At 47.6% G+C, this 21,317-nt stretch overlaps 1 protein-coding gene across 2 annotated transcripts in view; it reads left to right on the top strand.

The window, feature by feature from the left end:
• Nucleotides 1-744: 744 nt before the first annotated feature.
• The window catches only part of LOC311533081 (bone morphogenetic protein 8A-like), a 44,102-nt gene continuing 23,529 nt past the window's right edge, over nt 745-21,317 (top strand). For both annotated transcript variants that reach the window (XM_084652182.1, XM_084652181.1), the window contains exon 1: nt 745-1,196. In XM_084652182.1, the coding sequence (XP_084508308.1) occupies nt 791-1,196 (406 nt within the window). In that variant the 5' untranslated portion in view covers nt 745-790. The remainder of the gene's footprint in view (nt 1,197-21,317) is intronic.

Here is a 21,317-nt window from a genome sequence, read left to right on the forward strand (position 1 = left end):
GAAAGACTGGGGCCGGGGCCGGGGTCAGGGCCAGCCCCTCGCTGCTCGCTCGGCGGGGCCCAGCGCTGCGCCCGCAGAACCGCTGGCCTCCCGGCAGCCCTCCTCTCTGGGCGCCCCTTCTCGCGGGGGAGGGGGATGAAAATCCCGCACAGCTGCGCGGCCAGCGCAAGAGCCAACCCGTGGGAGGCAGGAGGAGGGCAGCGGCCGAGCGGAGCCCGGGGGTGCTGGGCTGGGAGGGAGCGCTGCGGGGCGCCACCTCGCTCGGTGTTTCCAGCGCGCCAGGCGCGCTCCTCCCCAGGTGTTTGGAGAGCTGCGCCCTGAGCTAGCCCAGCTCGCCTCCGCTTGCGCTCAGCCGCCCGGCCGGGGGCCCCTTTAGCCCGGGGGCGGGCCGAGGGTTTTGCTGTACAAACACGTGCTCCGGGCGCTGGCGATGGTTAAAGCGCACACCCAGCAACAGCTCCCCGCGTAAAGCCCCAGGGCAGAGGGGTGCCCGCCTGCTGTCGACGCCTCGCTGGCCGGGGCTCCCCCGGGCGGGCTGAATGACTCCGCGGCAGCTCCGCGTCCCGGGCCCGGCGGGGAGAGCCTGAGCCAGGCGCTGCTGCGGCTTGGCTCCGTTTTCCAGCTTCCGCCTTCGGAGAGGAGGCTCCCGCAAGGCCCCGCACCTGGCGCTTGCCTGGCCACGACCCATCCCAAGCCCCGGCCGCCCGTTCCCACGCGCGCCGGCCAATGGGCAGCTGGTGAGCCCGTGCGCCCCCGGGAGCGGAGCGCACGGCCCCGGCCGGCAGAGGCGATGCGGCTGCTCTGCGGGGCTCTGCTCTGGCTCCTGGGGCTCTTGTGTGACCTGGGTAACAGCAGCTTCCTCCGGAGCCATCTCCATGCCTCCAGCTTCCTGCAGCGCCGGCTAAGCGGCCGGGAGAAGCGGGAGATGCAGCGGGAGATCCTGTCCATCCTCGGGCTGCCGGGCAGACCCCGACCCAAGGCCTCCGCCGGGGGCAAGCTGCCCTCCTCCGCTCCCCTCTTCATGCTGGACCTTTACCACGCCATGGCCAGGGAGGAGGAGGAGGACGAAGAGGAAGATCAGGTGGGCTGGGGCCGGGGGGTCTCCCGGCCCGTGCTGACCAGCTTGAGCATCCAGGCGCCTCCTTTGGGAAGAGTCATCAGCCGGGCGGACACGGTCATGAGCTTTGTCAACATGGGTAAGTGCTGAGCGCCCAAGCGGCTGGAGAGACAAGGACCCCGGAGGGCGGGTGGGGCCTGCCCGGGCTTGGGCACCTGCCCCCATTTGCTCAGGGGACTTTCTTCACCTCGTCTCGGTCCACCCACAGGCTCCAGGTACTAGATTCACCGGTTCCCAGGCCAGTGGGGACCATTGGGAGCCTCTGGCCTGGCCTGAGCCCCTGGATAGCACAGAACTTCCCCCGGGGAATTCCCAGCGCACCTCTGAGAGGGAACAGCCACCCTCTGGCTGTATCCAAATGCCCCCGAGCAGCTGTCTGATTGCAGGGCTTTCTTCACCCCAGCGCACGGGCAGTTCTACCATACAGGGGTTAAGGTTTTTAGAGCAGCTTTGCCTTTAAATCACAACTCTCCTTGGGGCTCTAAAATCCTCAGATTGCCTTGAAATTGGTGCCGGGTCTCCTGGCTGATTGGTCTGGCTCTTTTCTGTCATTCCCCCCCCCCCCGCCCATTGTTCTAATTTCCCTCCCTTCAAAGTTGGGTGCCTTCAAATTATTTTTCTGACACTTATGCCCCCGCACAGCCCCACCCCCCAAATGCCTGACACCTGTTACTTCTCATCTGTGTTGGACCCACCTCTCAACCTTTAGCTTGGGGCCCGGTTTCTAAAGGCCAGTGTTTCCCTGTTGTCCCAGATTGCGGGTGGATTTCTGTCCCTTTATTTCAAGCTAAGCTAACAATGCTTCTCTCCTGGCTATTTCCTCACATGAGGTCTGGTTTATGATGATTTGCATGGACTTACTTGCCGGTTACTCTGTAGTCTGTTAAGCCTCTGGATACTTGTGATATCAAAGGTGATGTAATGTGGAGATGACAGCTTTGTCCTCAAACCGTCGTAGATATGAAGGGCCTGTTGACTGCTTCCAGTCTTACATGACTCTGCAATGTGCTAGATCTAATATATGGCCTAATGGCTAGAGCACTGGATTGGAAAGATATGTCTCTTCCTGGCTCATCGCTGGCCTGCTGGGTGACCTTGGGCAAGTCACGTCCCTTTGTTGTGCCTCAGTTTCCCCATCTGTGAAATGGGAACAATGATCATGACCCTCCTTTTGTCAAGTGCGTTGAGCCCTTCTGATGAAAAGTGCTATATAATACCTGACAAGAACAATTAGACTCTGGAACTCATTGCCACAGGAAGTCAATGAGGCCAGAAGTTTAACAAAATGGAATTAGACCTTCATCTGAATAATAGGAAGATCCAGTGTTATCATCATAATTAATTGAAACAAATTTTGTGGAAGGCATATTAAACCTAATGCATCAGGACATAAGCCAATCCCTGTTGCAGATCAGGGTGAGACCTAGTGTGTGTGTGTGTGTGTGGTGGGGGGAGGGGGGCAGATTGCACCACATCTGCCTGCTGCCGGGTTTTTGAACCTTCCTCTGAATTAGCTGGACTAAATGGATCTTGAGTCTGATCCAATCTGACAATTCCTGTGATCCTAAAACTTTATTCTCAGCACCCCACAGGGAAACACAATAATAACCTGGTAGGGTTATTTACTGTTAGACTGGTGTATAACTTAAAACTAATTTAAACCTACTAGAACTCACTCAGATCCCATTAGCCAAGGGTCCTGAACGGTTCTGTGTGCCTGTGTCCAGGCATGCAGGAGGCAAAACATGGCTGGGTGGCATCACAAAAGCAGCAGCAGGTAGCCTGGCTAAACTCGCGAGATGATAGAATGACATTATTCTGCCAGGGTTACACTTTTACTGTCCATAAATCTAGCAGGGCTGCCGCTGTGTGAGTTTAGGACACACAAATAATTTGAATCCATGCGGCTGTGTCGGTCTGGGGAGGTTCCACGATGCATCCTTGCGACAACCGTACACTTTGTTACTTGTGTACTATTGCTATGTGCTTCACCTCCCGTACCGGGCTGCTCTCTCCACGCACCAGATCTTCCCCAGGAGCAGAAACCTCGCTACTAAATTTAACTTCATCCTAAACCCCACAGACCAAACCTCGCGACTAATGGAAACCTCTCAGCTTTATTGTAGAGCTACATAAAGAGCTGGCTAATTCTAGTAGTTCTACCAGAAGCTTGCTGGTATCCTATACACAGATGTGGCTCTTGGTCAGCATCCTTGTGAGACAAAGCCTTTAGGAGGCTGGCCGGTACTTCCAGATGCTATCCCCTGTTTATAAAGCTGACTTCACAAGTGACTTGTGGTGGCCCGTGGGTCAGAGGGCCTCCTATGGTGTAGACTCTATTTCAGTGTCAAAAGGTATCACAGTGGTCCCGGAAATAAATACATTGTTGTTAGCCTGAGTGAGAAGCCTGCTAAAATGGGGTGGGATGTGGAGGGGGAGAAACTAGCACGGCAAATGCCTGTTTGGCCCAAATTCGGCTGTAACTTGGTCCCTGCTGGGGACAGGCCTGGGTGAGTCTAAGCAGGTTCGTCTCTTCTATGCTCTCCAGTTTAAAGACCAGTTGTGAAACTGTAAGCCAAGAGTGATTTCCACCTTAACATGTGGATGTTGAGCATTGGCCTACTAAACCCAGGGTTGTGAGTTCAATCCTTGAGGGGGCCATTTAGGGATGGGGGCAAAAATTGGGGATTTGCCCTGCTTTGAGCAGGGGGTTGGACTAGATGACCTCCTGAGGTTCCTTCCAACCCTGATATTCTATGATTCTATATTCTATGACCTCCTGAGGTCCCCTGCAACCCTGATATTCCATGTGGAAAGGTGGAAAGCCACCAACGGCGACAAATGCCTTCAAAAGCAACGGCCTTGGGGAAAGGCTGGCTATTAAATGGAATGGATTTATAACAAATGCTGACTTTCGGTCGGCAAGTTCAGCAACCCTTGAGCTCCAAATGTATCCAGCAGAAAAGGAGGTGGAAATATTGGGGACGTGCATTAAGAGTGAAGACTGAGTGTCTGCTGTGGCAGGCCTGCCATTAAGCAGCTGGAGGAGGAACATGTAAAAGAGGCCGCTGAAAGAATTCCTCTGTCGAACAGTGCTCAGAGAGGCCGTCTACATGGCAATAAAAGGGCCATGGCACAGCTGCCACCGGCCCAGGTCAGCTGACTTGGGCTCGGACTGCGGGGCTCAAAGTTGCGGTGTAGACATCCTGACTCGAGACCCTGCGAGGGGAGAGGGTCTAGCCCAAGCTTGAATGTGACACTGTAATTTTTAGCCCCGCAGCCTGTGCCCAAGTTAACTGACCCAGGCGCTGAGACTTGGTGCTGTGGGTTTTTTTTTTATTGTAGACGTACCCAGAGAGGGAACACTTGCGGGACGTAACAACATAGAGGATGTGCAAGGATTGGCCCAGGATAGCCAGGGCCTTTTGTGCCCTGAGTAATGTCTGATGATGCAGGATGGATTCAGGTTCAGATCTGTTCCAATACATGACAGCGTCTGTGCATCGTGGAAGCGGACTATGATGATAAAATCACCTAATTTTCAGCAGCAGTTTATTAGTAATTCACCCTTATCAGAACTGACTTCAAAATACAGGGCCAGATCTGCCCTGATGTAAGTGGGCACAAGTCTTAAAGGATAATAGGGTTATAAGTAATATCCAACATGGATTTGTCAAGAACAAACCATGGCAAACCAACCTAATTTCCTATTGGCCTAGTGGATGGGGAGAGGGAGCAGAAGTGGTAGATGTGATATATCTTAATTTTTAGTAAGGCTTTGGGCACAGTCCTACATGACATTCTCATAAGAAAACTAGGGAAATGTGGTCTAGATGAAATTACTATAAGGTGGGTGCAAAACTGGTTGAAAGACCGTACTCAAAGAGTAGTTACCAATGGCTTGCTGTCAAACTGGGAGGATGTATCTAGTGGGGTCCCACAGGGTCACTCCTGGGTCTGCTGTTTTTCAGTATTTTCTTTAATGACTTAGATAGAATGGAGAGTATGCTTATGAAATCTGTGGCTGATATCAAGCGGGGAGGGATTGCTAGCATTTTGGATGACAGGATTAGAATTCCAAACGTCCTTGACAAACTGGAGAACTGGTCTGAAATCAAGAAGATGAAATTCGATAAAGATAAGTGCAAAGTACTTCACTGAGGAAAGAAAAATCAAATGCACAATTACAAAATGGAAACTAACTGGCTACCGCTGAAAAGGATCTGGGTGTTAGACTGAATCACAAATTGAATCGGAGCCAAGACTGTGATGTCGCTGTGAAAAAGGCTAATATCTTTCTGGGGTGTAATAACAGGAGTGTTGTATGCAAGACACAGGAGGTAATTATCCTGCTCTATTCCGCCCTGGTGAGCAGTCTTCAAGCATGTTAAGGGCTGTTATAAAGAGGATGGTGGCTCTCCATGTCCACTGAAGGTAGGACGAGAATTAATGGGCTTAATCCGCAGCTAGGGAGATCTAGGTTAGATAACGGGAAAAACTTTCTAACTACAATATAAGGATAGTTAAGCTCTGGAATAGACTTCCAAGGGAGGTTGTGGAATCCCACTACTGGAGGTTTTTGAGACCAGGTTGTACACTTTCCTATCCGGGAAGGTCTAGGTTTATTTGGTCCTGCCTCAGCGCAAGGGGCTGGACTAGATGGCCCTCAAACGTATTTAGCGTCCTAACTTCCATTGAAATCAGTGGGCATTAGGAGCTTAAATACCTTTGAGGACCTGGGCCCCCATTACGCCCTGAACGCTCTCTAACGAGATGTGCAAATGGAGAGAGAGCAAGAGCTGTCTGGCTTTGTCCTGCCTTTGACACTAGTCATCTTCCCTCTTTAAGTAATGCTGAAAGCTCCCCAGCCTGGGCTGAGCTTTCTCAAGACATTTATTTATTTTATCTATGATGCTTTAATACAAAGGAGTTCTGAGGAACAGAGGGAGGGAAGGGCCCCTCGAGAACATTACTCTGACCCAAGTTACTTAGCGTGGAACAGAGCGTTGCAGATGATGGTCGACGGGCCTGATTCAGAGATGACTTGGCCCTCAGAGATCCCAGGCATGGCTTGAATCCCTGGCTTGGAGATACTTCTCAGGAACAAGGGCTCATTTTCGGCCTTTGTATGCACCGGACTGCATCCAATGGCATGTAACAGCGAGAAGGGCGGGGGGGAAAGCTGCCTTGCAAAGATACCTGATGTCTGTGGAGCATCTGAGGGCTGCTTTCTTCTTCTGCGCAACCTGAAACACACCCCGCACAATTCCATTCAAGCTAGTGCTGAAATCAGTGCCAGGAAAGGCCAGGCACTGCTGTCAGAATCAACTCCCCAGGCCTGGAGTCTTCAGCAGTGAAGGGGAAGGGATGGGCATCTTAGAGGAAGGGTGGCCCAGTGGTTAGGCTGAAAGCTGGAGACCAGGGTTCAGTTCCTGCTCCACCATAGACTTCCAATGTGATCTTGGGAAAGTCACTTAGCCTTGCTTTGCTTCGGTTTCCCATCTGTACAATGGAGGTTAGAGTAGTTCCCTACCTGACGGATTAATACGTAAAGGACTGAGGTGCTCACGCTACTGTAATGTTACCTGCTCAGTCCATCAGAGCCAGCTGCTCTGCATGCTTCAAGACAGTACCAGGCAAATCCGTCTAGGCTGATTAATTGTAGGACATTTTTGTTGCCCTCTTAGCATTCGGGTGCGTCTTGTTGCTATCTATAAATGATGTAAGGCACCCAGGTGCTTTAGCAATGGCAATATATATTGTTTAGTGCCTACTGCTGAATGCTGGCAGAAAGACAGTCCTGGAGAGAACCATTTAAAAATTAAAATATACTCTGTGGGAAAGAAGGCTTGAATTGGAGACAAAAAGGCAAAGGAACTCTCCCACTCACAAAATAAGTTCCACTAACCTGAGACAGCAAAATGAGTAGATTGTGCAGATTTTCTCTCCTGCCTGTCTTTTTCTTATGTGCTCCATCAGGAGTGAAATGGTTAAAGCCTCAGCATTGGGCATGTGGGTTATCGCCTCCCTGAGGGCAATGAGGGCAGCTTGCGCCTTTCCAAGCTATTGTTTCAGGCTCTCTGCAGACTCGGGCAGAAGTTGCTCTCTTGGTTACACTCGATTCACATTGTGAAGGTTTTCTTTGTAACCAGGCTAGACACTTTAAAAAGAAAACTAAAGCTCAGATTCTGGAGAACAAGATGGCAGCTTGGGGTAGGTGCCAATCTCTCCACCTGCCCCCTACGCCAATTCCAGCCTTGCTGGTAAAAATTCAACTTCTCATTAACTAAATGCTTCCGAGGGCAGATTTGCATTAATTTGGCTGCCTGATTTGCTTGTGCCGTTATCCTGGTAGTACATGAACATTGGGTAATTTGGTGCTCTCATGGGCAGTTACACTTCTTTATTTGCCGTCCATTAGATGTACAACGGGGCATGCATTTCCGTGCAAGCAGTTACATTTGCACAGGTTAGAAAAGTTAGCCTCTGTATGGAAATATGAAGGAGAGAATCTCTCATAGCATCAGTAGAAATGTAGGGCTGGAAGGGACCTCTCTTATCTAGTCCCTCCTCTCTTGCTGAGGCAGCATTAAGTGCACCTGGACCAAGAATTGGGTTAATTGTATGAATTGCTGATCCTGTAAACTGTTCTGTTTAGAGTTCTGCGTATTGTGGAATAACTTGAAGGATCGGGCCCATGTTGATTCGTCCACTTCAATATGTGGGTGGGGAGAATTAGTTGGTTTTAGATGGACAAGGTGGGTGAGGTCATATTTCTTATTGGGCCAACTTCAATTGGTAGAAGGGACAAGCCTTTGAGCTTTGCAGAGCTCTTTCTCAGGTCTGGAGAAGGCAACCAGAGTGTCCCAGCTACATACAAGGTGGGACAGATTGTTAAGCACAACGGGTTCACATGTGCTATAAGAGACCACTTTAAATGAAGTGGGTGATTAAAGGTTATCATGAGACAGTGGTCCCCAAACTTTTCAGGGATGTGCCCCCCTGCTCCAGGAGCAGGGACGTGAGTCCTGTGTTGGGGGGACGGGATGCCGACAGGAGTAAGGAGGCTGAGGTTGGGAGCCAGGGCAGGGCTGGAAACAGAGCTGCAGCCAGGTCAGAGTTGGGTGCCGAGGTTGGGGACGGGGTGGTGCTGGGTGGCACTCCCTCCGCACCTCCCTGGGGGGTGGCCTGGGCCCCCCTGAGTGTTCCTCTGTGTCCCCTTAAGGGAGGTGTGCCGCACAGTTTGGAGACCTCTGCAGTAAGGTGTGTGACAAATTATTCTAATAAGCCATCAACCTAGTGTCTCTGTTAAGTCCATAGTTTTTAGTGTCCAGCAGAGTAATGAGTTTAAGTTCCCAGGCTGGTCTTGTGAAGGTTTTGAACAGGTTTCCTTTCAGGATGATGACGGAGATAATATTCAGTCCTGCCATGAGTACAGGGGACTGGACTAGACGACCTCTCGAGGTCCCTTCCAGTCCTGTGATTCTGTGAGAGGTCAGCTATGGATTGATTGTTTTGTAAAAAGTTTGCCCATGGGTGACAGGGTGTTTTTTGTCTGTGACATTCATTCAACTGTCTGGTTTCACCCAGGTGGTGGTGGTGGTGGGGGGGGCATTTGATGTGCTGGACAAGGTGCTCCATATGCCATGATTAAGGCTACTATTTTTGTCATCGTAGAGGAAGGCAAATATCATGGAATCTGTGACTTCCAAAGACCTCCATGACTTGAGCCCCCAGTGCTTGGGAGCTGCCTGCAGGGTCCCTCCGCTGCCCTTCTGTGGGCAGCCAGGGGACCCCACAACTCCTGGCCGCTGCAGGCGGCAGGGCCCCTGGAAGCTTAGAGCCATGGGTGGCAGGGGATCCCACAGCTCTGAGCCATGCAAGGTGCGGGGATCCCGCAGCTCCAAACTGGTCCCCCCCCACAGACGGTATGGAGACCCCACAGTTCATCATTTTGTCACGTATTTTTAGTAAACGTCACGGACAGGTCACAGGCTTCCGTGAATTTTTCTTTATTGCCCGTGACCTGTCCGTGACGTTTACTAAAAATATGCATGACTAAATCTTAGCCTTCATCATGTTAGGCTTGTGTAGGACCCCTGGATCGTGAAAGTTGTGTTGGGGGTGAGGGATATGGATCATCGTAGCAGGGGAGATATGTCTGCAGGTTTCACATCTGTTGTTCTGGCAGGGTCTGGTGCCGCTTTGAATTGCTGTGTCCTGGTGATGAGGAGCTGGGTGAGATTTTGGGGCAGGGGGAGAGGGTTGTTTGAAGGCCAGAAGAATGTGTTCGTGAAAGATTTATTTCAGGCTGTGGACCCCATCAAGTTTCGGTTGTAACTGTTTGATGGTACCCATATGGGTTCCAGGGTGGGGTGGCAGGGACAACTAGAGTTGTACAGTGGGTGGGGTTTTTCCCCCCTGTGCTGAAGCAGATTCTTCTGGGGTAGTTGGGTGACCTGTTCTATGACACAATCTACTCTGGTGGCGTGTCCTTGTTTAGTGAAGATGGATTTAAGTGTGTACCCCGGACTACTACTTCGGAGCAGATTCTGGGGTACCTAGAGCCTGGCTGTGATGTGTCCGGGACGGGGTTTGCTGGATAGGTGGACGCACGTGCGGTGATCTGTGGTTTAGATGGTTGTAACCCAACCGTTTCACTAACAAACAAAAATAACGAAAGGTCTGATTCGCTAATACACGGCAAAATGACTTGGTTTTAAAATGAAAGTACTTTATATCCATCAGAATTAAAAAAAAAAAAAAATTACAGATGCTAGCCCTGCACTTGTGTGTTATGGGAGTTGTACTAGTAGAAGAATGACGTGTATAATGAGAGGCTGTCAGAGAACCTTAGCAGCATTAATGCATGCCCCTGTCTGTAACACCCCACCCCAACTCCTGTCTCCTGTACACATCAAAACAGACACACCTTCTTTTAGTCCCTCCCTTACAAACCTTCCACACCCACTGCCTGCAGGGCAAGATCAGCTTTACTACTGTTTGCTATAGGACCAGGTATGGGAGGTTTATTGCACAATCAGCATGTTCAGAACTTTTAATTTAAGATTCCAGTCACCTTCATTTCAAAAGGAAACTAAAGGCTGCCTCACACTCCCAACCACAGAGCTAGCGAGAGCAGAAGCCAAGAGGAGCTGCAGGAACCTGATGCAGCCTTCAGGGAGTTACTATCCACTCCGGTTATTTTGGGAAATACAGACGAGGAGCCACCCATTTTAATGATTTACTTATGACCCAGGAATTTGAGCTGGGCAGCCCAGTACCTACTAAGGATATTTTCTTTCTTTTTTGTCACACTCAGTGGGTAAGCCCGGTCAGTAAGAACCAGTCTGGGGTAGTCACTCCACAAACAAGAGTGTTACGTGGTGAAGGGTCGAGCCATTTTAGGACAAACTGGGATTCATAGTACCAAGACAGGGTGGCCTGGATGCATGTTCTATAAAATGATCTGGACATGACTTTCTGACAATAGAAATGCAGCCCCTTTCTGAGGCTTCTGCAGCTCTGACTGTTTTAAAGAGGGGTTTTTTCTACCTGCCAGTTGTAGAATGAATCTGCCTGAAAATGCCTCCTCCCCCCGCAGAGCCAGAGAATGAAGACAAGTCTTCTCTGAGCCGTGTAGCTATTTCACTACAAACAAACACAAAAGGAGGAGACAGCAGAACCCTCCATGTTTACCCCGTAAACTCACCTGCAGAAAGGCATGTAAGGGGCACAATCAAGTCAGTTTCAAAAAGGAGGTTTTTTGTGGGTCTATAATAACATTGTCCTAGTTCTAAAATGTGTTCATCTCCCCCACTGCTATGTGTAAGCCTTGCACAAATTAAATGTGAGGGCCAGAGACTCCCCTGACAGTAAACCTGCTTGTGTACAAAGTGTTGTCAGATACATGGAGCAAACTAAACACATGTTTCGTCAGTTTCTCAAATGCCAGGTGCAACAATATTGAGTTAGAATCATAGAATATCAGAGTTGGAAGGGACCTCAGGAGGTCATCTAGTCCAACCCCCTGCTCAAAGCAGGACTAATCCCCAACTAAACCATCCCAGCCAGGGCTTTGTCAAGCCTGACCTTAAAAACCTCTAAGAAAGGAGATTCCACCACCTCCCTGGGTAACACATTCCAGTGCTTCATCATCCTCTTTGTGAAAAAGTTTTTCCTAATATCCAACCTAAACCTGCCCCACTGCAACTTGAGACCATTACTCCTCATTCTGTCACCTGCTACCACTGAGAACAGTCTAGATCCATCCTCTTTGGAACCCCCTTTCAGGTAGTTGAAAGCAGCTATCAAATCCCCCTCCTTACTCTTCTCTTCTGCAGACTAAACAAGCCCAGTTCCCTCAGCTTCTCCTCGTAAATCATGTGCTCCAGCCCCCTAATTGTTTTTGTTGCCCACAGCTGGACTCTTTCCAATTTTTCCACATCCTTCTTGTAGTGTGGGGCCCAAAACTGGACACAGTCCTCCAGATGAGGCCTCACCAGTGTCGAACAGAGTTAAGTGTTTGGTTTTTTCAAGTGAGGTGTCTGAATTTTTTTTTCTCCAATTGGCAATGTCCCTTTACAAGACTGCACAATACAACCAAGAAAATGTTCCATTTTTCCAATTTTCACACTATATTCTTGTGTCTCATTTCCATCTTTATAATTATATGCAGTTGTTTGGCACACTAACAACACAGACCAAGTACCACACTGAAAGCATTTAATGAAATAACCACCTTCAGGACTCCAAGTTTTTTTCCAGCCATTATAACAGGTGGCCATTTGATATTGGGCCAGCCAGCTCACCAGGGCTCCCAGCACTTGAGCTGTTGGCCTCTGCTTACGAATCCGGGTGGAGCAGTTTCCCTTCCAACCATTTTAGCAAGTCAGCTGCAGCTGAAACAGCTGGGTGGGTCTGGTGTGTGGCTGGAAATGCTTTTCATAGGTGGCCACTTAATGTAAGGAAAGTTAATATCCGAGAGATGGGAAATCTTAGGGAGACTTAAGTATCACCTCGCATTAACCAAAGAGATTGCAAGTAGCATTCGGGACCGACGTCGCTGCACTTGGTTTTAAGAGAGCGCTCTTCGGTATGAAAGGAAACCCGGAGTGCTTCCAGATTCTAGGCAGCCTTGCAGCGCATCTCTCACGTCCTCTTGCAGGGCGATGGGATGCTGGCTATAGTCCTTACAAAAACTGATGTGCGATCTTTAGCTGACCGCTGCTAGAAGTGAGCAGAAAGAATTTCCATTCAGCCTGGTCGCTTACTGAGGGCAGAGTTCTTGACTGGTTCCCAGCTCCCTCTTAGCATCTGACAGCAAAAGCCAAATGCAAGGTCTGAGCGCTCAGTGTTGCCACCTATGGAGTATTTCATCAGCACAGCAAGTTTTTACTTCGAGGCCAATTATTAGTGAAGACAAATTACCTTCAATATTAAAAACTGCTGTTTTCCCACTCCTGCTATTCCCTTCGTTCTCTAAGGGCTCAGACTCCCTCCCTAGTTCCTCAGATGAATTTCAGGTACAGTGGCTCAATAGATCAAGACACGGACTGGGGTAATTGTTTTATTTTGTGGCAAAGCTTTCTCACCAAACTGGATGAAGGGTGGGTGTGTGCTTGCTTGCTTCCTTTAAATGTGCAGAATTTTCATCAAGAAAGTATAATTTTTTGGAGAGGGGGTAAAGGAAATATTAGCCAGACTCCACTGAAACATACTTTTGAACTTCACAAAGTTTTTGTTTGGGAATTGCAGTAACGTACGTGTCTTGGAAATTAAGGGACCCAAGCAAAACGGCATTATGATCAAATGCAACAGAATTTCAGATCCAATTGTGAATGAATAGGTGCCTCCATTGGAGGGATCCCATGGCCTTTTGCTCCTAAAGTCTGCCACAGAAGGAGCCAGGAATTGTTTAGGAAATGAGGAGCCAAGCCCAGCTGCTTATCTGCCACAGTTTGCAGTGTTCGGGAGTACTTCTAAATCCCTTTTTCCCCTTTGGAAAGCTTCTGTAGTTTATTTTTTCCTGGTTTCAGCTGAAGGGTAGCATCCTTCTTGCATCTCATTTAAATATATTTTAAGACTCGGAATACTTGATGTGGTTGAATATGCTGGCATCTCCTTCTAATTTAGGGTCTGAAATGGTCATCTGGCCCATTCGGAGGCAGCCAGGACTAGTAATTACAACTGATGTGTAGTTTATAGAAATGGCGCACACACAAAGTTTTACAATTAAAAAAAAGTGCCTAAAAATATCTTGCAAACAGTAGAGACTTGAAGACCTGCTCTTCAGCATTGCGGAGATTTCTGGCTGGGAGGAGGGTTGAAAGGACTGAAAAAGAAAGAAACTGGAATTCTGTGAGAATGCTAAGAAGGCGGCCTGGAAGAACCAGTAGAGATTGCATGATCCCACCTCTACCCTCTGTAAGGTGCTGAGGTTGGAGAAGCAAGGAGAGCCCACTAGCAAGTCTGGTGCTTTGCTTCACTATCGGGAAAGGCTCCTTCAGAAAGTGCTTTTATTAGATACAAGGGGCAATTTCAACCCTTCCTTGGGCCTGCAGCTGCTTGAGAAAAACAGCAGCCCAGCTTTCTCACACTGAACTTCACTTTGTTCCCCCAGGGTCTCTCTCTGTCTGCCCTTCCCCGAATTAAAATAACCGAGCATGTGACAAATGAAAGGCATCTCTGAAAAGCTCAGTTAAGCAAGTCTGGCCGTCTTTTTTTTTTTTTTTTTCTTCTTTTACCTATTGACTTTTAAAAATCAGAGTGAGCCTGAAAAATAAAAGTGGGGTGTTGGCGGGGGGAAGAGGGCATGCAAAGGAGCAGAAGGATTTTGATCCCAAGGGAAGCTGCCGCTCTTCATGCTGTAAAACAGGCCTGCCAGAGACTAAACACCTCCTCGCACAAGCTTAGCCTTTACTCGGAGGTGCTGAGATGGTACGAGAGTGGTGCTGGTCCAGTGTTTGGCTGGGATCACTTGGTAAAGGGTTCAGTCCAGCACGAGAAGAGAGAGAGCCCCGAGACACCTCTGGCCTGTTGTATATAGGTTCTTAAACCACGTTTGCAGCACGCTACCCGAACACCTCCAAGTGGTGCGTTCAGCAGTGTGACTCTCTCTCAACCTCTGTCCAAGCCTGCCCAGAACCCCCGGTGTGACTCAGACAGCTAGTCCCCACCGCCGTGGCTTCCCTCCTCCAGAGCCTGAGCTGGCTATGTGAAAGCTAGTGCAGGCATGTCTACACGAGCTGAATCATACCCCCTGACTGCAGTGAAGATATAGTCTAAATCAGGGGTCGGCAACCTTTCAGAAGGGGTGTGCCGAGTCTTCATTTATTCACTCTAATTTAAAGCTTCGCGTGCCGGGAATACATTTTAACGTTTTTAGAAGGTCTCTTTCTATAAGTCTATAATGTATCACAAAGCTATTGTTGTATGTCAAGTAAATAAGGGTTTTAAAATGTTTAAGAAACTTCATTTAAAATTAAATTAAAATGCAGAGGCCCCCGGACCACTGAAAATCCGCTTGCATGCCGCAGGTTGCCTACCCCTGGTCTAAGTGCTGCCGGGATGTCTGAACAGTGTCACTGTCCGTGAGAAACAGCATCTCGCCTTTTATTTCCTTCTCCTTTCTTAGCCAGTTAAGGTGTGGCACAGAACAACCACCAGAGCTCTTTCTGCTGGGGGTCATCGTGTTTCTCAAGCAATTTGCTCACGAGGTGTGTAAAAGCAAATGGCCAAGCTACTTAGAGCAAAGGACTTGTTAAATATTAATAAGGACATATCTTAACTGTCTGTGTGTGACTTGAACTCTGAATTATTCAGACCCCTTCTCTAGTGAGGCATCTAGAATGGGAAAGAGAACCCTAGATGTGGTTTTACTAAGGGCATGTATAAAGCAAGCCGCTATCTGATTTCACAAGTGATCCCTCTCCCTATACTTAACAGGATTCTATTTTCCATGTGTAGGGTGCCTGTCATGCCCAAAGACTATTTCCCAAACCCTACAGACCCTCTGTTACCAGATGTAGTGATACAAATGTGAGCGCTGGCCATTGACCTCCATGGTATCTCGCTGGGTAGTAAACGCTACTCCCAGTAGTAGGTGGCCGCAGGATTGGGCCCTATCTTTGAGCTGTCTCTGTGTTACAGAGAAGCATCAACCAATGTATAGCACAAGGCAGCACAGTAAAGGGAAATTTTTTGACCAAGGACATGAGGGTAAAGCCCCTCATGTTATGAAGATGGCCATAGGATTGTTAATGTCCACACTGAACAAACGGGACGGCTGACTTTAAATGTTTATCCAGCCGTTCAATAAAGAAACCTCAAAACAACTCAGCTATTTTTGCAGTTTACCTCCGAAAAGAAATGCAGCCCTGTTAGTCTGGTCAAATCAAAACCATGGTTCCTGGGAGACTGTGGACTATCAGCCTGATGCTTAGCTAAGCCAGCCATTCCCACCCAATCAATAATTGTAATTATTTGGACTTATCATTCAAAAATCTCTCATTCAAGGATCTCGGTGTATTTTTACAAACATTATTTAAAGGCTTGGAACGCTCCCAGGAGGGGGAGGTATTCTACACAATTTCCAGATGAGTCAACTGGGAAAGAGGTTAAATGACTTAGCAAGGTCTCAGAGAGAGATTCTGTAGCAGACTCTAAATTGAACCCAGGAGTCTTGACTATTAGACTCTTACTCGACTGACTAGAGCAGTGGTTCTCAAGCTTTTTTTTTTTTTTCCCACGGACCACTTGAAAATTGCTGAGGGTCTCGGCCGACCACTTAATGATCTTTCCAAATGTTGTTTGTAGCATCAGCTAACTATTGTAAAGTGCTTTGGAACGATTTTTGTTCTACAGATAAAAGCACACAACTCCTATTTTAATATCTGTAGTCTTACCTTTCCAGTGCGATGGATGTGCCCTCTCCCCCTGCCATGGCGGCCCCCGAGCTGGGGCTGGGAAGAGCGGGGCGTCTCCCTCTCCTTCCTGCTGCAGCAGCTCCCGAGCTGGGGCCGGGGTAGAGGGCCATCTTTCCCCGGCAGCCGCAACCCTGGAGCTTAGGAAAGTTGCCTCTTTTTCTCTGGCCACCGCAGCCCTGCACATCCCAAATACTCCCACTTCTGACCCCACTACCCCCTATTACCCCCAAGGCCATGTGCATCTTCTCCAGGGTCCAGGCACCTAATTAGTGTAGGCATGCCTGCATAGCTCCACTAATTAGGTAGGTGGCCCTTCATTCTCTCGTGTGTGGCCACCCAGGCGCGCACCTTCGAGGGAACTATCTGTGGACCACCTGAATGGGGCTTACGGGCCACTGGTGGTCCACAGACCAGTTTGAGAACCTCTGGACTAGACCATACCCAGAATGGCTGTTTGTGTTTGTGTAAACTCATGTTCAATGTCTCTCTTCCCATTGCCAGGTTCCTTGTTACGCTAGGATTTAATTAAAATTGATAATCTGTCAATTTTTCAGCTCTCTTGGGTGGCCTTATCAAAGGCTTTATAAAAATCTAGATCTACTGCTTAGTGTCCGTTTCCCTGACACACCCAATTCGTAAATTAGTGAAGAACATAACATTTGCCTACCATGATCTGTCTCATAAACCCGTGTTGCTGTTCACCACGTTTTCATTTCAGTGTGCCCTACTTGTTTTCTCTGTATTGAATTTAGGGTAATGGGTCCAGAGTTTCCAAGATTAACTTTTGGCCTCCTTTTGATGACTAGGTCTACATTCTCCAGCCCTCTGACACGGCCCTTTGTCCTTAGTAATTAACTAGAAATTCTGACTGGTTGTATTTTCTTCACTACTACTTCCAGATTACTTAGAAGAAAATCATCAGGCAAAGTTGACTGAGACAGGTTCCGTTTATTAAAGTATCTTCTATATCAACTTCCAAACCTTTCTCATCACTGTTGCCTTTTTCTTCTCCCGGAGACTGAAGAAAAGGGTTAAATATATCTGCCATTAGGAATCCTCGAACTAGTATTCCTTCTCGAAGACTGGTCTCACATCCTCATGGTTTTTCTTTCTGTACCTGATGACTTCAAAATCTTTGTTTGGTTCAACCCCTATAAAATATGAGCCGATACATGTCTCAAATACCTCAAATCCTTTCAAAAGTGTGAACACTATGACCCTGAAGAAGACTTGACTGACCCATAAGGTACGTGCTAAGCATAGCAATCCTTTCCACTGTCTGGATGGGTGATTCCTCCATTATTGTCAAAGCTGCCCTTGCCTGCCCTCACATCGCCTTTTTGTGGATAAGTTTACTGGGTGGGAGATTTATGGTAGAAGACATTTGGTGAGCTTCATCGTCTGCAGAGAAAGTGACAAATCTTGTCTCAGACCCCATTCAACATCCTCCCAGGTTTGATTGACCACGAAGGCAATGGAGCCTTCTGAACCGGTTTTGTACCAGACCAGGAATTTGTGCTGCAGCTGAATTTTGGTGGCGTTTCAGAGACTGTCCCCTTTGTCAATGTGGACAGCCACAAACCATGGCGCATATTGTTGAGGACTGCAAAATGACTCAACTTCCTGGAGGTCTTCGTGCCTTGAACGATGTTGATAAGAATGCTGTGGCTTTGCTTGAGTGGATTGCCTACACCAAATAAATAAATGTCAAAGCCTGAGATTTTTTTATCATAAGCCATAAGGAGACTTCTTAAGTGAATCGGTGTCTTTCAGAACTGCTATAATTAGATGATTATGCTTATAGGGATTCCCATCCTCCTATATGCAGCAAACATGTACCCAACACATGTGGGTGATTAGCAAGTTGTTTAGTTTTCCATGCACGGCATGAAAGCAGCCTGCCAAGTATACTCATTACACATTTCCCCCCGGGAGGAACCAATCATGGGCTTTTGGAGCATTATTTTAAGTTTTACAGCAAATAAACATAAAAGGTACCTAGAGACCAGCTGTGTTAATTGCGCCTATCTGTGAGTGAGCACAGGCTCGTTGAGGGCCTGTTCCTGGGCAGGAGGACGCCCGATGAAAGCAACACAGGCGAGGATGGCTGTCCTCCTTTCATTGGAAACCCTTCATTAGATTTCAGTCAGGGGGATTAGAACAGAACAAAGAGAGGAAAAGAGGTGAGAAGAGGTTTAAAAATCTCCTAAGAAGAGGGAAGACTGGAACACTATTATTTATTTGTGTCACTGTAGCACTTTGGGGGTCCTGGTCCTTGACTAGGGCTCCCTTGTTCTAGGTGCTGTACAGAGGCAGCAGGTCTGTCCTATTTCACTCAGGGTGAAGAATGGCAGTTGGGTAGATGGATTAAATGTTGGTGAATATGTAACGATGAAGCCAGTGATGGAAGGAGCCAAGCAGAATTTTGAATCACAGAACTTTAAATAGGAAAATGTCGCTTGACATCCATTTAACAAAAACAACCCTATACCCTAGCAGACACATCACTGCATCAGTCCTTGTCTGACCACAGTGCTTTAAAATTAATAATCCTATGGTGCTTACACACATACTTATATGCACACTGACAGACACAGATTCGGACTGAGATTTCTTTTTTAAATGCAGCCTAAAAGATTTGGATGGCCAGTTCCCAGGGATTTGAAAATCCACCCACAAACGCACTCTCAGTCACAGATAGAAATCAGCAAGAGAGTTGAGCCTCTGACACAAGACAAATTCTGAAAAGTGTGGTGTAATAATCTCTAACCAACCCTCAGACAGGTACACTCTGCTTTTCGTGGTCAGCATAGGTATCCACACACCTGGTTGTGCATAAAAGACGTTTCCAGGTCAGGACGGGCTCCATGGCTCCCTGGGCCACACTTCATAATGTCCTTCTATTGCTTATGCCCTGGAGGAACTAAGCGGGACAAGGTGGGGGAGGGAATATCTTTTATTGGAGCAACTTCTTGTTGAGAGAGACAAGCTTTCGAGCTTATACGAAGCTCTTCTGCATGAACTAAGGCAGGAACAATGTCTTCAGTGGGACCAGACTTCTGAAGCCCAGTTTCCACAGCTTTGTGCCCCACTACATACAAATGATAAGACATCAGCTGGAACTGAGATGACTTCTCCAATGAAGCTGAGCATCCCTAACCCTTCTGCTTTATAACTCGTCCGATCCCCTGCAATGCACTAAATGAAACCAAATTTGGAATAATTATAGCACTGAAAAACACCCAGAAGAAATTTCACATTTAGCCACGTCCTTGTAACGTTACCAGACAAACCTCCTTGATTTTTGCCACAAGAATTCCTATTGCCCTTCCCTGAATGCATGTTTATACATCAGATAGATGACAAATTTCAAGTATTCTGGGAAAACCTCTAATTACAGTTGTTTATAGTTTTCTAAGTCGTTAGTATGGATTTTATTAGCAAGTTGCTGATGCTGTTCCTGTATCTCTTGTCTGTTTCTGTATTGGAGAACGAGGAAAGTAACCGTATTCCATAGCACTGTGTCCATAAATAACAGCTGAAAGGAGGAAAGAAAGAAATCTTACTGCTGTCCAACATAACTTTCTTGATAGAAATACAATCACATGATCAGATCTCACATTGATTTCTATGTACTCTGTGTATGTACACATGTGGGTTTCTGTCTTATTTTGTGTATTCTAGCTCTTGTCTCCACCTAGCACATGGTAGATTTCCTATGTATAGATTTCTTAAGAGTAATGGTATATCAAGTCCTCACTAGCAGAAATTTTGGTATAAACTCAAGGCATGAAAACTACATTGATTTGAGATCCAAGACTTGCAATACTCCATCCTTGTTCTCTGCCAAAAAAACACTGCTAAGCGGAGGAGTCAGTGACCTATTTAAAGTCCAGTATCTTGTGAATTGTCAAGGACAGATACAAATACTTTATTCCAGTGGAAAACTGAGAACTTCAGCTTTTCAAAGGTATACACCGTTTATCTATAAGACTTGGCTGGTCATTAGATATTGGACACTATAGTCATATCATTCTGAGCATCGTCTTGCTTCTTCCTTCCTTAACTTTAATCCCAACACGATTTGAGCAGCTGTAAGCCCGACAACTGCTACAGCTGAACATTGATGCATTATATAATAGCAGATCATAATAAAGACCTACCAGACCTTAACACACTTTGGCAGGGCCAGTGAGAGTGCTTTCAGGGCCATGTTTTCAGCATGGATGCTTGGTCAGTGGAAAGAAATGGATCCCTACAAGCTGTCTGGACCAAAATCAAAGGCCTTTGTTCGTTTTGTCGTGACGCTCCCTCTGCTGTTATAAATGGGGCATTCAGTCCTAGTAGAACATTCTCTGTTAACTGGGGTGGGGGAGTAGACTAAGTTTAAGAACAGCTTTATAAGACCCCCGTGCGCTTTGAGCATTGTATGCAGAACTCCTTCTTGACAAGTCGTGACTCTCCTTGTCATGGACATGGATGGGTTTAAAAAAATTTAAATTAGTCCCGCGGCTTTGGAGCAAGTGTGCAGAGGTTCGCGTGGTGGTGACTTTTGTTTTGTGTTGTTGTAGGGCGAGATCAAAATGCAGGTTTCTCCTCACCAAATGTATTCTGTAACATCCTTCCACAGCACAGCTGTCCATCCCTCGGTGCCAGGCCCACACCACGAGAACAGGAAGTGCTCTCCACATCCGCCCCAGGCTGGCCTTGCCTGGTGCTTTTTATAAAATGTAGCTTGTGGTGAGCCCAGTAGCTGGAGGGAACATTTTTTAAAGACACACGGATGGATAATTAAAATCTTAGTGTTTCGTTTTGGAGAAGTGCATTTTGCTGTTCACGCCCCTTATATAAACATTCTTTGGACATTCTCTTAGCAGATTTTCCCACTGTTTTATATTAAGAACTTAAGAAGGGCCAGACTGGGTCAGACCAATGGTCCATCTAGCCCAGTATCCTGTCTTCCGACAGTGGCCAGTGCCAGACACTTCAGCGGGAATGAACATAACAGGGCAATTATTTAGTGATCCTTCCCCTGTCATCCAATCCCAGCTTCTGGCAGCTGGAGATCTAGGGACACCCAGAGTATGGGGTTGCGACCCTGATTTTCCTGGCTACCAGTCATTGATAAAACTACCCTCCAGGAACTTACCTAATTCTTTTTTGATATCCAGTTCTACTTTTGGCCTTCACAACATCCCCTGGCAAGGAGTTCCACAGGTTGACTGTGCATTGTATGAAGAAGTATTCCCTTATGTTTTGTTTTTAAACCGGCT

The sequence above is a fragment of the Lepidochelys olivacea genome (genome assembly GCF_965140295.1).
Source record: "Lepidochelys olivacea isolate rLepOli2 genome assembly, chromosome: 19".
NCBI classification, from domain to species: domain Eukaryota; kingdom Metazoa; phylum Chordata; order Testudines; family Cheloniidae; genus Lepidochelys; species Lepidochelys olivacea.